The 13,219-nt window shown below is 39.4% G+C and overlaps 1 protein-coding gene across 7 annotated transcripts in view; it reads left to right on the top strand.

Moving 5' to 3' along the window:
- Window positions 1-13,219, top strand: part of LOC135227225 (Fc receptor-like protein 2) — a 505,822-nt gene that overhangs the window by 470,866 nt on the left and 21,737 nt on the right. Inside the window, exons 1-2 of one of the 7 annotated variants that reach the window (XM_064283013.1) lie at window positions 1,880-2,158; window positions 3,647-3,667. The exons of 5 other annotated variants lie outside the window; for them this stretch is intronic. In XM_064283013.1, the coding sequence (XP_064139083.1) occupies window positions 2,128-2,158; window positions 3,647-3,667 (52 nt within the window). In that variant the 5' untranslated portion in view covers window positions 1,880-2,127. Of the gene's footprint in view, window positions 1-1,874; window positions 2,159-3,646; window positions 3,668-13,219 lie in introns of those variants that run through there. One more of the 7 variants, XM_064283015.1, reaches the window with a different exon arrangement.

The following is a 13,219-nucleotide window of genomic DNA, read 5'->3' as shown; positions in this document are numbered from 1 at the left end:
CTACCAGAATCCTATGCCTTCTTGGGTGGCTAGGATGAGGAAGAATTACAGGTCATCTAGAAGCCCTTCTTGAGTTCCTGGGTGGTGCAAATGCTTAACACACTCAGCTGCTAGCCAAAAAGTTGGAGGTACAAGTCCATCCATTCAAATACATCTTGGAAGAAAGGCCTAGCAATTTGCTTCTGAAAGTCCAGCCATTGAAAACCCTACGGAATACAGTTCTACTCTGACGCACATGGTGTCACCATGAGTCAGGATCAACTCCGTGGAGACTGGTTAGAAACCCTCCCAGTGGGCAAGGATTCGACAAGAAGCTCGGTGACTATTTCTCGTTCCAGGGAGAGAATAGGTCGTTCTTCTAAATGCATACAAAAGTGAGAGTAGCATTGCTTGCTTCTCTTTGAGGTGAAAGAGGCCATACAGCCCAGAACTTTTTTTTTTTAAATGAATCTTTAATTTAAAAATACATAAATAACATATGTTTATTATAAGAATGTTAGAAAACACTGAAAAGCAGAATGAGAGAAATGAAAACCACTTTAACTCCATGTTTCGTATATAATTACACTCACACTTTATTGGAGCCCTGGTGGCGGAGGGGTTAAACAGCTCAGTTGCTAACCAAAAGGTCGGCAGTTCAAATTCACGAGCTGCTCCTTGGAAACACAATGGGGCAGTTCTACTCTGTTCTACAGGGTCGCTATGAGTTGGGACCGACTTGACGGCACCTAACAGCAGCATCTTATCATCCCAAACACTTTTTATTGGGGATAGCGGGCTCCTAATTTGAGACAAACTGCATTCTGTGTTCACTTTCCCCTTGACAATATATCATAAACATCTTTTCTCGCCATGAAATATTCTTCTGTAGAAGCATTTTAATAGCTGCTTGTTATTCCACGGTTTGACAGTGGATTTATGTTTTAATCTTCCTTTGGCATTTTAGTATTTTGTTTTTTCACTATTATAAGAAATGCTTTGATGAATATCCCAAAGTAGAGTGACATTTATAGTGAGTGATAATGTTAAGTATTCACCTGAACAGATGGCATTGACTCTATGATTATTTCCCTATCAGTCAGTCACCAAGCTATAAGCGCTTATGCTTTTGTGGTTTAAAGTGTCATGCTGCATAAGACCTGGACAGCCTGATTCTGAGTACATTTTTAGACACAGTAAAAAGTGTGAAAGGTACAAGCTGTGTAAGGTGGAAACCCGTTAGTGAACGAAAACAAATATTTTCCACTAAAACAAGCTATAGACATGTGGTGAAATTGCACCCCGTCAAAGGTGGAAAACTTGTGAGACCTGGAAAAACAAGGCAGTCCATCAATTTCTGGTTCTCACAGGTTTCACCATACAACATTAATAGGGATCACATCTAATCAGGACGAGGGTCCCAGCAGGGACTAGCATGATGCGTGATTTCTACCCACCAAAAAAACTGACGAGTGTGGCTATTTTAGGACCAGCCTGGGGTACAAAAAACAAAGTGAATTAGAAACATGGAAGGGGACATGTTTTCAGTGATATAGAGCAAGTATTTTGAATTTTAGTAAGATCCTATTCTAGACAGAAATTGACTAAGAAAATTTCAGGTAAGAAATTTGAGCCATTGGGATAATGATTCTGGTATCTTAAGGAACATTGAGAAGCAATACATCATATTAATATACCATAGCGCTAAAGAGCCAGGCTGTGGGACTGGGCTTCCTGGAATCCTAGCTCTGCTACTGCTACCGCATTGATCTTGGTCAGCTTACTCACCTCAGTTGTATAAAGGAGATCACAACAGTACCAAATTCAGAAGCTGACAGGGACTTTAAACAACTTTGTGAAGAGAAGGCACTTAGAACTGTGTCTGACTCTTTAAGAGCCCTATATAGTCATAATCAGCACCCTTGGTGGCAAGATGTGAAATTTCTCTGCCAATAAGAGAGGATCATCTTTAACTCTCTTAGTGCCTATAGAACAGACAATAGAGATAACACTTTGCTGGTCTCTTCTACTTCCTTTTTTTGCTAATTACGTAAAACCTATTCTGAAAAGCAGGCTCCATTCCCTGCTCAAAGGCTCCAGTTGGTGGCTGTAAGAATATCTCTTCTCAAGTAGCTGCACCAGGTCCTCATGTTGCTGTGGTCATTGCTGGTCATCTTTGGTGAGTGTGATTATTTGATTTGGAACTGAGGTGGCCAACGGGATGAGGTGTCCACCTCCTGAGTGGTCTGGGGTTTAACCATAGCCCAGGGACAAGTAGGAATGCTCAGGTCTTTGCTTCCAGCCCAAATTTCAGAGGCAGATGCAAAGCAGTGGGGGATGGCCGGATCAGGGGTCTGAGGAAAATCAAATCGAAACACATCCCAATCCTTAATTTTCAAGGTGGGCCACTTTACTACTTTTTAGTCATACATTTCTTTTTGAACTCTAAGATCTTATAGAGTAATGTGATGTTCTCATTATAAAATTTTCATAGTTTTTACACTTAATACTTCCCTTCCCCACCATGAAAAAAACAATGAGTCCAACAGTAACCTACAAGATCTGAGTTCAGGAGATTCATTGCAAAGCTGTACTAATGTTCCTCTATTTATTTGCGGGCTATGAAGGAGATGGAAAACCTGGTGGTGTAGTGGTTAAGAGCTATGGCTGCTAACCAAAAGGTTGGCAGTTTGAATCCACCAGGTGCTCCTTGGAAATTCTATGGGCAGTTCTACTCTGTCTTATACGGTTGCTGTGTGTTGGAATTGGCTCGATGGCAGTGGGTTTTTTGGTTTTATGACTGAGAAGAGAGCTGCTGCTGGGAGAAAAAAAGATTCCTTTCTGTATATTTGGCAGGAAGAAATAAATATTTGTTAACTGAGTCAAAGAACTCTAACATAAAATATAATGCAAGGAAAGGAATCAATTTAAAGTGGGTTCAACTCTCCAACTATCCCAATGCTCATTTTCTGATGAACCTTCTGTGACCACGTTATCAAGTGTTTACTCCTTTGAAAAGCATGGGTGTGAGGACAGAAGAAGAGAATGAAATGAAGGAGAGAATCACGAAATATCCAACATCATGGGACTTGTTCCTGGCAATCTCTTTGGTCAAAGACTGGGCTTGTAACTTGCCTTGTAATTATAAAATGAAATGAGGGTTAGTTGTAAGTTTGAGGAAGGTTGAATTGTTGGTGATAATGGAGTAAAAAATCCCATTGCCCTTGAGTTGATTCTGATCATAGCAACCCTATAGGACAGAGTAGAAATACCCCCATAGGGTTTCCAAGGAGCATCGAGTGGATTTGAACATTTTGGTTATCAGTCAAGCTCTTAACCACTGAACCACCAGGGCTCAAATAATGGAGTAACAACAACAACAAAAGAAACCTGTTGCCGTTGAGTCAATTCCAACACATGGCGATCCTATAGGATAGAGTAGAACTGCCCCATAGAGTTTCCAAGGAGTAGCTGGTGGATTTGAACTGCTAACCTCTTTTTGGTTAACAACCATAGCTTCCTGTAGCTTGCCGTAGCTCTTAACCACTGTGTAGGGGAATAGAAAAGAAGAGAAAGATGGAAAGAATTTTTGAGAAATTTATCAGAATAATACAAATTTCAAAATTATGAGCTCTGTGCTAACCTGTGACTTTTGACCTCTTCACAGCTCCAGTCAGTGAACAGTCAGGTGAGTCCCACTTGTCTTTGTTCTTGGTCTCTGGTATATCAGTCACCTGGCCACCATAGGGTCCTGTACAGTAGGTTCTAGAAGGACTCACAGAGATGTGCAAATGTCACTGTTTCCATGGGCTGACTCGTTCTGAGGTCACGAAATCTCCACTCTGGTCATGCTTGCCTGGGTAAGCAGATCCTCTGTGCCCCTCCTTGTTAAAAGCCTTAACTGCAGGGAGGGAAGTAACATCTGAAAAAGGACATGCAGACTGGACAGAAAGCTAATTTGGGGAGAATTGTTTTCCCGGCCAGTAGGACTATAACCTTTCAATATTGTCTGGTCAAATGTCCTCACAGTTATGAAAACTTGGTGCACAGTCAGAACAAACGTGTGGCATTGTCGTTTCTCTAGATCGTCAGCAAACATTTTCTATAAAAGACGAAATAGTAAATATGTTAGGGTTTGCTAGTTTCTGTTGTAACCACTCAATTACTCAACTTTGTTGTTGAGACAGGAAAGCTGCTATAGAGCATATGTAAATGAACGGCTGTGTTCCAAGGGCACTTTACTTACAAAAACAGACAACTGACCAACTGGTGGGCCAGAGTTTGACAATCCCAGCTCTAGACCCATTATTTAGTTCCAAAATTTTTATTCCTATGCTACTTTTCTAAAGTTGTGTGGTTAAAACTGATTTATCTCATTCTTCCTGACTTAAAGCTGTACTCAACCAAGAAAATAAAGAGGGAAATATTTCACTCTACGTACAGAATTTCCACATAAGACTAAATCTAAAGAAAGGGAGACTTGTTTTGTTGTCTATCCAGTGCTAACTGCTAAGTGGGAAGGAGCTCTTTGGCCTATAAGGAACTGTACAGAAATAAGAAGATGCCTGTCTCACCCTTAATGGACCAAGAATGTCCAGGGACACCTACAGAGGTCCTGGCCTGGAGCTTGTTCTAGAGCAAGTCTCATCTCTTGTGTTTATTCTGGTTCATGTGAGACCTCTGAGTCTACCCTGTGATACTCATCAGTGCACCTTCTGTCAGGGCAGAAATTAGAGGAAACCTTAGTCAATGCTTGGAAACCCTGGTGGTGTAGTGGTTAAGTGCTACAGCAGTTCAAATCCACCAGGCACTCCTTGGAAACTCTATGGGGCAGTTCTACTCTGTCCTGTAGGATGAGTAGGAATTGACTCCATGGCAGTGGTTTTGGTTTTTTGGTTTCAGTCAAAGCTCAGGTGGTTTCTGACCACAAATAGAATCCATGCTATTGCTCAGTCTCAGTGTGATATTGTTACCAATTGCCAATCTGACACAAAGGGTCCTTCTCTTTTCCTGAGTAAGAATACACACGAAAGACGAACTTTATCTTCAGCAAGCTTTATTTTGCTTGAGTCAAGCAAAAGGAGTCAGTGGGGATCTAAACCTCTCCAAAAGACTGACTGGAAAAGGGAAGCAAGGCTGGGTCTTATATGGGTTCGGTGGAGACAATAGAGTAACCAATATTTAGTGGGCTTCTTTCAAGGTGTGGGTACTTCTCAGAACAGCTGTGCATGTTAAATAGGTTGCACGACATCTGGAATCCAAGATGGAACCCACAGATATTCAAGATGGAGTCCTCTCAGCAGCCCTTGGCATCACGTATTATGGGATATAACGCAACCGCACTGACCTTTGGCACTCCATCACCATCTTCAGAGGGCTAAGGAAGGTTAAACAGCAGTCACACTTTGTTCTTCTATGCATGCAGGAGCCTGTAAAGGGGGAAGGGACTAGAAAAAAACACTAAGAAGGATATAGGAATTCACGGGTTGTTTCAGCCCCATCTCACATTGACAGGTTGTGGTTCTTGTTTACCCAGCTTCTAGATGGTAATCTTTTAGCAGCTCCTTTGTTCTGCCAGCACAGTTAACCTTATCTGTATCAATAGCAGGCGCACACAGTCTCTGCAGTGGCTCACCGGTGACTAATCAGAGAACAGGCAACAGGCACTTTATTCTCTTTTCTCTCCCTGCGCAAGAGCTTCTCAGAAAGCTGAAAGGCTCCTCAGGACTTTGAGATCTTTCCCTTCAAAAAAGAATAAAACCTTTGCCTTCGAGTCAATTCTGACTTCTAGCCACCCTGTAGGACAGGGTAAAACTGCCCCAGAGGATTTCCAAGGAGCGGCGGTAGACTCAAACTGCCAAGCTTTTAGTTAGCAGTTGTAGCTCTTAACCACTGTGCCACCAGGGTTTCCAGAAAAGAATAAAAGGGAGCCTTACTCAGCATGATGTAGTAAAAAAAAAAAAAAAAAAGAACAGTTGCCGTTGAGTTGGCTCCAACTCCCGGGGACTCTGTGTATCTGAGTAGAACTGGATTCCATAGAGTTTTCTGAGGCTGATTTTTTGGAAGTAGATCATTAGGCCTATTTTTCTGAGACACCTCTGGGTGGACTTCAACCTCCGACTTTCGGTTGGTAAGTAAGCACCACCCAGGGACTCAGGAGTAGCTATACAGGCTGAAAGACTAGATTTAAATCATGCCTTTGCCATATACCAGCTGTGTAGCCTGAGCAGTCAGGTGGCCTCTCTGAACCTCAGTCTCATCTCCAGTGGAAAGTCTCGTATGCAGAGGATTCCACTCCAGTGTAACAGCTGGTAATATCTTTCTCTCCCCACCCTTTCCCTCAGGCCAGTCTTCTCTCCTGTGTCTCCTCCTAGCCCCACCCACGCATTGCCCTCACCCTGGCTGACCTTCCACTGCACGCAAACGCCTGAGAAACATGGTTTGCCTTCTACTCTTGTTGCTGTTCCGTTAAAAACATTATTCGTGGGAAAAAAAATTTCATACCTGTGTATCTTGCCCTGAATTTAATCTTTGTGGTCCTGCTTATATGCCCCACCCCAGAGGTTGTTGTAGGGTAAAAAAATCACAAAATTTAGTAAAGCAGAAAGGAAATTTTATCGGGCATATATTCAAAAAGGCAAGAGTGGGAAGCAGACAAGCATGCTGCCAGAGCCGTGTCTGCCTGAGTCTGAGGAAATATTACAGAACAGACAAAAGTGGGAAAATGGACTAGCATGCTGCCCAAGTTTGAGGAATGTGACAGAGTCATCAGTATATGTTAATATTACAAATGGGTAAAACTATTGAAAGCTTCAACTTTTTCCAGATTGTCTAGAAATTGCTAAATCTCTGTAATCCTACTTTTTTTAAAAAAATTTATTTATTGCACTTTAGGTGAAAGTTTACAAATCAAGTCAGTCTCTCATACAAAAAGCCATACACACCCCACCCTGCACTCCCAGCTGCTCTCCCCTTAATGAGACAGCACATTCCTCCTCTCCACCCTGTATTCCCCATGTCCATTCAACCAGCTCCTGTCCCCCTCTTCCTTCTCATCTCGCCACCAGACAGGAGTCGCCCACAAAGCCTCATGTGGCTACTTGAGTCACAAAGTTCACTCCTGACCAGCATCATTGTCTATTTTATAGTCCAGGCCAATCCCCAATCCCTGTCTGTAGAGTTGGTTTCGGGAATTGTTCCAATCTTGGGCCATCAAGGGTCTGGGGACCATAACCATCAGGGTCCCTCTGGTCTCAGTCAGACCACTAAGCCTGGTTTTTTTTACTAGAATTACTGATTCATCGTTGCTCTCAATTGTTGCATAGTATTACATTGTGTGAATATACCATAATTTTTTTATCCATTCATCTACTGATGGGCACCTAGGTTGTTTTAATCTTTTTGTTGTTATAAACAGTGCTGCAATGAACATCGGTGTGCATATATCTATTCATGTGAGGGTTCTCATTTCTCTAGGATATATTCGAAAGAGTGGAATTGCTGGATCTTACGGTATTTCTGTTTCTAGCTTTTTAAGGAAGCGCCAAATCGATTTCCGAAGTGTTGTACCATTTTACATCCCCACCAGCAGTGTGTAAGTGTTCCAGTCTCTCCACAACCTCTCCAACATTTATTATTTTGTGTTTTTTGGATTAATGCTAACCTTGTTGGGGTGAGATGGAATCTCATTGTAGTTTTGATTTGCATTTCTCTAATGGCTAATGATTGTGAGCATTTCCTCATGTATCTATCTCTTAGCTCCCTGAATGTCTTCTTTACTGAAGTGCCTGTTCAAATCCTTTGCCCGTCTTTTAACTGGGTTATTTGTCTTTTTGTTGTTGAGTTTTTGCCGTATCATATAGATTTTCGAGATCAGACACTGACCGGAAATGTCATAGCTAAAAACTTTTTCCCAATCTGTAGGTAATCTTTTTGCTCTTTTGGTGAAGTCTTTGGATGAGCATAGGTGTTTGAATTTTAGGAGCTCCCAGTTATCTAATTTCTCTTCTGGTGTTTGTATATTTTTAATAATGTTTTTTGTACAGTTTATACCATATATTAGGGCTCGTAGCATTGCCCCTATTTTTTCTTCCATGATCTTTATCATTTTGGATTTTATATTTAGGTCTTTGATCCATTTTGAGTTAGTTTTTGTGCATGGTGTGAGGTATGGGTCTTGTTTCATTTTTTTGCAGCTAGATATCCAGTTATGCCAGCACCATTTGTTGAGACTGTCTTTTCCACATTTAACTGACTTTGGGCCTTTGTCAAATATCAGCTGCTCATATGTGGATGGACTAATGTCTGGATTCTCAATTCTGTTCCATTGGTCTATGTGTCTGTTGTTGTACCAGTACCAGGCTCTTTTGACTACTGTGGTGGTATGATAGGTTCTAAAATCGAGTAGTGGGAAGCCTCTGTCTTTGTTCTTCTTTTTCAGTAATGCTTTACTTATCTAGGGCCTTTTTCCCTTCTGTATGAAGTTGGTGATTTGTTTCTCCATCTCATTAAAAAATGTCACTGGTATTTGGATCGGGATTGCGTTGTATCTGTAGATCACTTTGGGCAGAATAAACATTTTTACAATGTTGAGTCTTCCTGTCCACGAGCAAGGTATGTTTTTCCACTTATGTAGGTCTCCTTTGGTTTCTTGCAGTAGTGTCTTATAGTTTTCTTTGTATAGGTCTTTTACGTCTCTAGTTAGATTTATTTCTAAGTATTTTATCTTCTTAAGGGCTATTGTAAATGGTATTGACTTGGTGATTTCCTGTTCAACGTTCTCTTTGTTGGTGTGGAGGAATTCAACTGATTTATGTATATTTACCTTGTAGCCTGATACTCTGCTAAACTCTTCTATAAGTTTCAGTAGTTTTCTTGAGGATTCCTTAGGGTTTTCTGTGTATAAGATCATGTCATCTGCAAACAGAGACACTTTTACTTTTTCTTTGCAAATTTGTCCATTTCCTCTAGGTTTTCGAATTTGTTAGAGCATAATTTTTCATAGTACTCTGTTACGATTCTTTTAATTTCAGTTGGACCACTTGTGATATCGCCCATCTCATTTCTTATTCGGGTTATTTGCTTTGTCTCTGGATTTGGATGCCTTTTATTTCTTTATCTAGCCTAATAACTCTGGCTAGGACCTCCAGCACAATGTTGAATAAGAGTGGTGACAAAGGGCATCCTTGTCTGGTTCCTGTTCTCAAGGGGAATGCTTTTAGTCTCTCTCCATTTAGGATGATGTTGGCTGTTGGCTTTGTATAAATGCTCTTTATAGTGTTCAGACATTTTCCTTCTATTCCCATTTTGCTAAGAGTTTTTATAATGAATGGCTGTTGAACTTTGTCAGATGCCTCTTCTGCATCAATTGATAAGATCATGTGGTTCTTGTCTTTTATTTATGTGATGGATTACTTTGATTGTTTTTCTAATGTTGAACTATCTCTGCATAACTATCTCTGAATCCCACTTGTTTGTGGTGAATTATTTGTTTGATATGTTGTTGAATTCTATTGGCTAGATTTGTGTTGAGGATTTTTGTGTCTAAGTTCATGAGGGATGTTGGTCTGTAATTTTCTTTTCTTGTGGAGTCTTTACCTGGTTTTGGTATCAGGGTTATGCTGGCTTCATAGAATGAGTTTGGGAGTATTCCATCCTTTTCTATGCTCTGAAATACCTTTAGCAGTAGTGGTGCTAAATCTTCTCTGAAAGCTTGGAAGAATTCTCCAGTGAAGCTGTCAGGGCCAGGGGTTTTCTTTGTTGGGAGATTTTGAATTACTTTTTCAATCTCTTCCTTTGTTAGGGGTTTATTTAGTTGTTCTACCTCTGGGTCGACGGCATTGGGTGGGTTTTACCTCTGTGTTAGTTTAGATAGGCAGTGTGTTTCTAGAAATTTGTCCATTTCCTCTAGGTTTTCGAATTTGTTAGAGCATAATTTTTCATAGTACTCTGTTACGATTCTTTTAATTTCAGTTGGACCACTTGTGATATCGCCCATCTCATTTCTTATTGGGGTTATTTGCTTTGTCTCTTGTTTTCCTTTTGTTGTCTGGCCAATGGCTTATCAATTTTGTTAACCTTTTCAAAGAACCAGCTTTTCATTTATCAACTCTTTCAGTTGTTTTTCTGTTCTCTGTTTCATTTAATTCTGCTCTAGTTTTTATTATTTGTTGTCTTCTGGTGCCTGAGGGTTTCTTTTGTTGCTTTCTTTCTATTTGTTCAAGTTGTAGGGATAATTCTTTGATTTTGGACCTTTCTTCTTTTGGGGCATGTGCATTTATTGCTATAAATTCACCTCTGAGCACTACTTTAGCTGTGTCCGAAAGGTTCTGATAGGAAGTGTTTTCATTCCTGTTGGATTCTATGCATCTCTTTATTCTGTCCTTTATTTCTTCTATAATCCAATCATTTTTGAGCAAAGTGTTGTTCAGTTTCCATGTGTTTGATTTCTTTTCCCTGATTTTCTGTTATTGCCTTCTAGTTTTATGGCTTAATGGTCAGAGAAGATGCTTTGTAATATTTCATTGTTTTGGATTCTGTTAAGTTTCACTTTATGGCCTAATATGTGGTCTATTCTAGAGAATGTTCCATATTAGTTGGAAAAGAAAGTACACTTGGATGTTGTTGAATGGAGTGTTCTGTATATGTCTATGAGGTCAAGTTGGTTAATTGTGGCATTTAACTCTTCCGTGTCTTTATTGAGCTTCTTTCTGGATCTTCTGTCTTTCACTAACAATGATGTGTTGAAGTCTCCTACTATTATTTTGGAGCTGTCTATCTCACTTTTCAATGCTGTTAGAGTTTGTTTTATGTATCTTGAAGCCCTGTCATTGGGTGCATAAATGTTTAATATGGTAATATCCTCCTGCTGTATTTTCCTTTTAATCATTGTATAGTGTCCTTCCTTGTCCTTTGTGGTAGGTTTAAATTTGTTTTCTCAGAAATTAGTGTAGCCACCCTTGCTCTTTTTTGAGTGTTGTTTGCTTGATATATTTTTTTCCCCTCCTTTGAGCTTTACTTTGTTTGTGTCTTTAAGTCTAAGGTGTGTCTCTTGTAGGCAGCATATAGACGGATCGTGGTTTTTTTTTAATCTATTTGGCAACTCTCTGTCTCTTTATTGGTGCATTTAGTCCATTTACATTCAGTGTAATTACAGATAGGTAGGAGTTTAGTGTTATCATTTTGATGTCTTTTTTTGTGTGTTGTTGACAATTTCATTTTTCCACTTATTTTCTTGCGCTGAGTAGTTTTTGTAAATTGTGTGTTCTTCTTTTTCATTGTTGTTGATTTTGTTTTTGCTGAGTCTTTATGTTTTTCTTGTTTTTTATTTTGATGTTAGTCTTCTTTGTGATTACCTTAATATTTACCCCTATTTTTCTAAGTTTAAACCTAACTTGTGTCTCCCTATATTGCCTTATTTTCCTCTCCATATGGAAGATGTATGGCTACTTTCTTAGTCCCTCTTCATTGATTTAATGTTGTCATCTTTGATATAATGACATTGCTGATTCCCTGTTTTGAGCATTTTTAAATCTTGATTTATTTTTGTGATTTCCCTACCTGGGTTGATACCTGGTTGCTTTGTCCTGTGTTCTAGTGTTGGGTTGGTATGTGATATCACTGATTTTCTAACTAGACAATTCCCTTTAGTATTTCTTGTAATTTTGGTTTGGTTTTTGCAAATCCCCTAAGCTTCTGTTTCTCTGGAAATGTTCTAATTTTGCCTTCATGTTTGAGAGACAATTTTGCTAGATATATTTTTTATGATTCTTAGCTGGCAATTTTTCTCCTTCAATGCTTTACATATGTCATCCCATTGCCTTCTTGCCTGCGTGGTTTCTGCCGAGTAGTCTGAAATTATGCTCATTGATTCTCCTTTGTAGGTGATTTTCACTTATCCCTGGCCGCTCTTAAAATTTTCTCTTTATCTTTGGTTTTGTCAAGTTTGATTATAATATGTCTTGGTGACTTTCTTTTAGTATCTACCTTCTGTGGAGTTCGATGAGCATCTTAGATAGTTATCCTTTCATCTTTCTCAATGTCAGGGCAAGTTTTCTGCCAACAAATCTTCAACAAGTCTTCATTGGTCCAACAAATTTTCTATTCACTAAATGCTAATAGAAAAAGATAAGAGTGGAAAATCTTTTGTTCTGTTTGATTGGCTTGCATGAAAGGTTCCCAAAGGTTCCCAAAAAGACACTTTCTAAGATTGTTTTAGCTATTATCTTTATATTTAAGGGCCTGCTTGATGTGTCCTTGTGAGTCCTGCTCCAGCTGGGTCACATTCTCTATGCTTAAGGACAGGGAATAATGACTGCAGTATTGTTTCCTAAAATCATTCCCTCTTGTTGAATGGAAATTGGAGATAACACATTGGTGATCAATGCCTGGACTTAGTTGAGCTTCTAGACAGTGGCCATTGCAGGCTCTTTAAACTCATGGTGCTGGTTTTCTACCAGATACCATCTGGTTCTTCACCAGGGTCTTCAGTAAGACTGATGTTCTCATCTCTAAGTGAGCAGAGACAATGTATGCCAACATTTCAGCCCAAGGTTTTTCTTTTGCCTTTTAAGTGTGTAAGACCAGAAGACAGGAGATAAATTTTTTTTTTAATACTATCAGGATGTATACTAAGAATATTACTATCCCTTGCAGTAGTGATCTAGCCCATGTACTTATTCTTGATGGTAACCAACCAAACAAATCTGGTGTTTGTAAGAGTGTTACAATGTGTAATCAAGTAACTTGCTGTCTAATTCTACAGCACAGACTACTTTCTTGGACTAATAAAAAAATCTAAGTCTATTCTGTTATCTTGTGTCACCTTGGCTTATGAGATCAGACGTCACTGTTGTGTTTCCATCCCATCAGCAATTTTGCCTGCTATTTGTCCCATAGCGATTGATAAATTTCTTAAAGATTTCCCTAATTCAACTATGCCATAAGTAGGAATTAATCTACCAACCATACTCTGAGAGTCGGACCAATGAGTTTTCTTCTGACTTTCATTTTACAATGTGTTATAATTTAACATTAACTTTCCAATATTTACTAGCAGCATTACTATGACTATCTAAAGGTAATCTTAAAGTTCCTAAAGGGCATTGCCCATGCATTTGACAGGAATCTAAACAAGAGTTTGCCCACATAAATTCACTATCAGTTGGAAAGGGATCCTCTAAACTAGTATAGTTGGATCTATCACACAAAAACATACATCCATAAGGAGTACAGAAAGTTT

Source organism: Loxodonta africana, chromosome 3 (genome assembly GCF_030014295.1).
Source record: "Loxodonta africana isolate mLoxAfr1 chromosome 3, mLoxAfr1.hap2, whole genome shotgun sequence".
NCBI classification, from domain to species: domain Eukaryota; kingdom Metazoa; phylum Chordata; class Mammalia; order Proboscidea; family Elephantidae; genus Loxodonta; species Loxodonta africana.
This window is presented reverse-complemented; position numbering and strand designations above follow the sequence as displayed.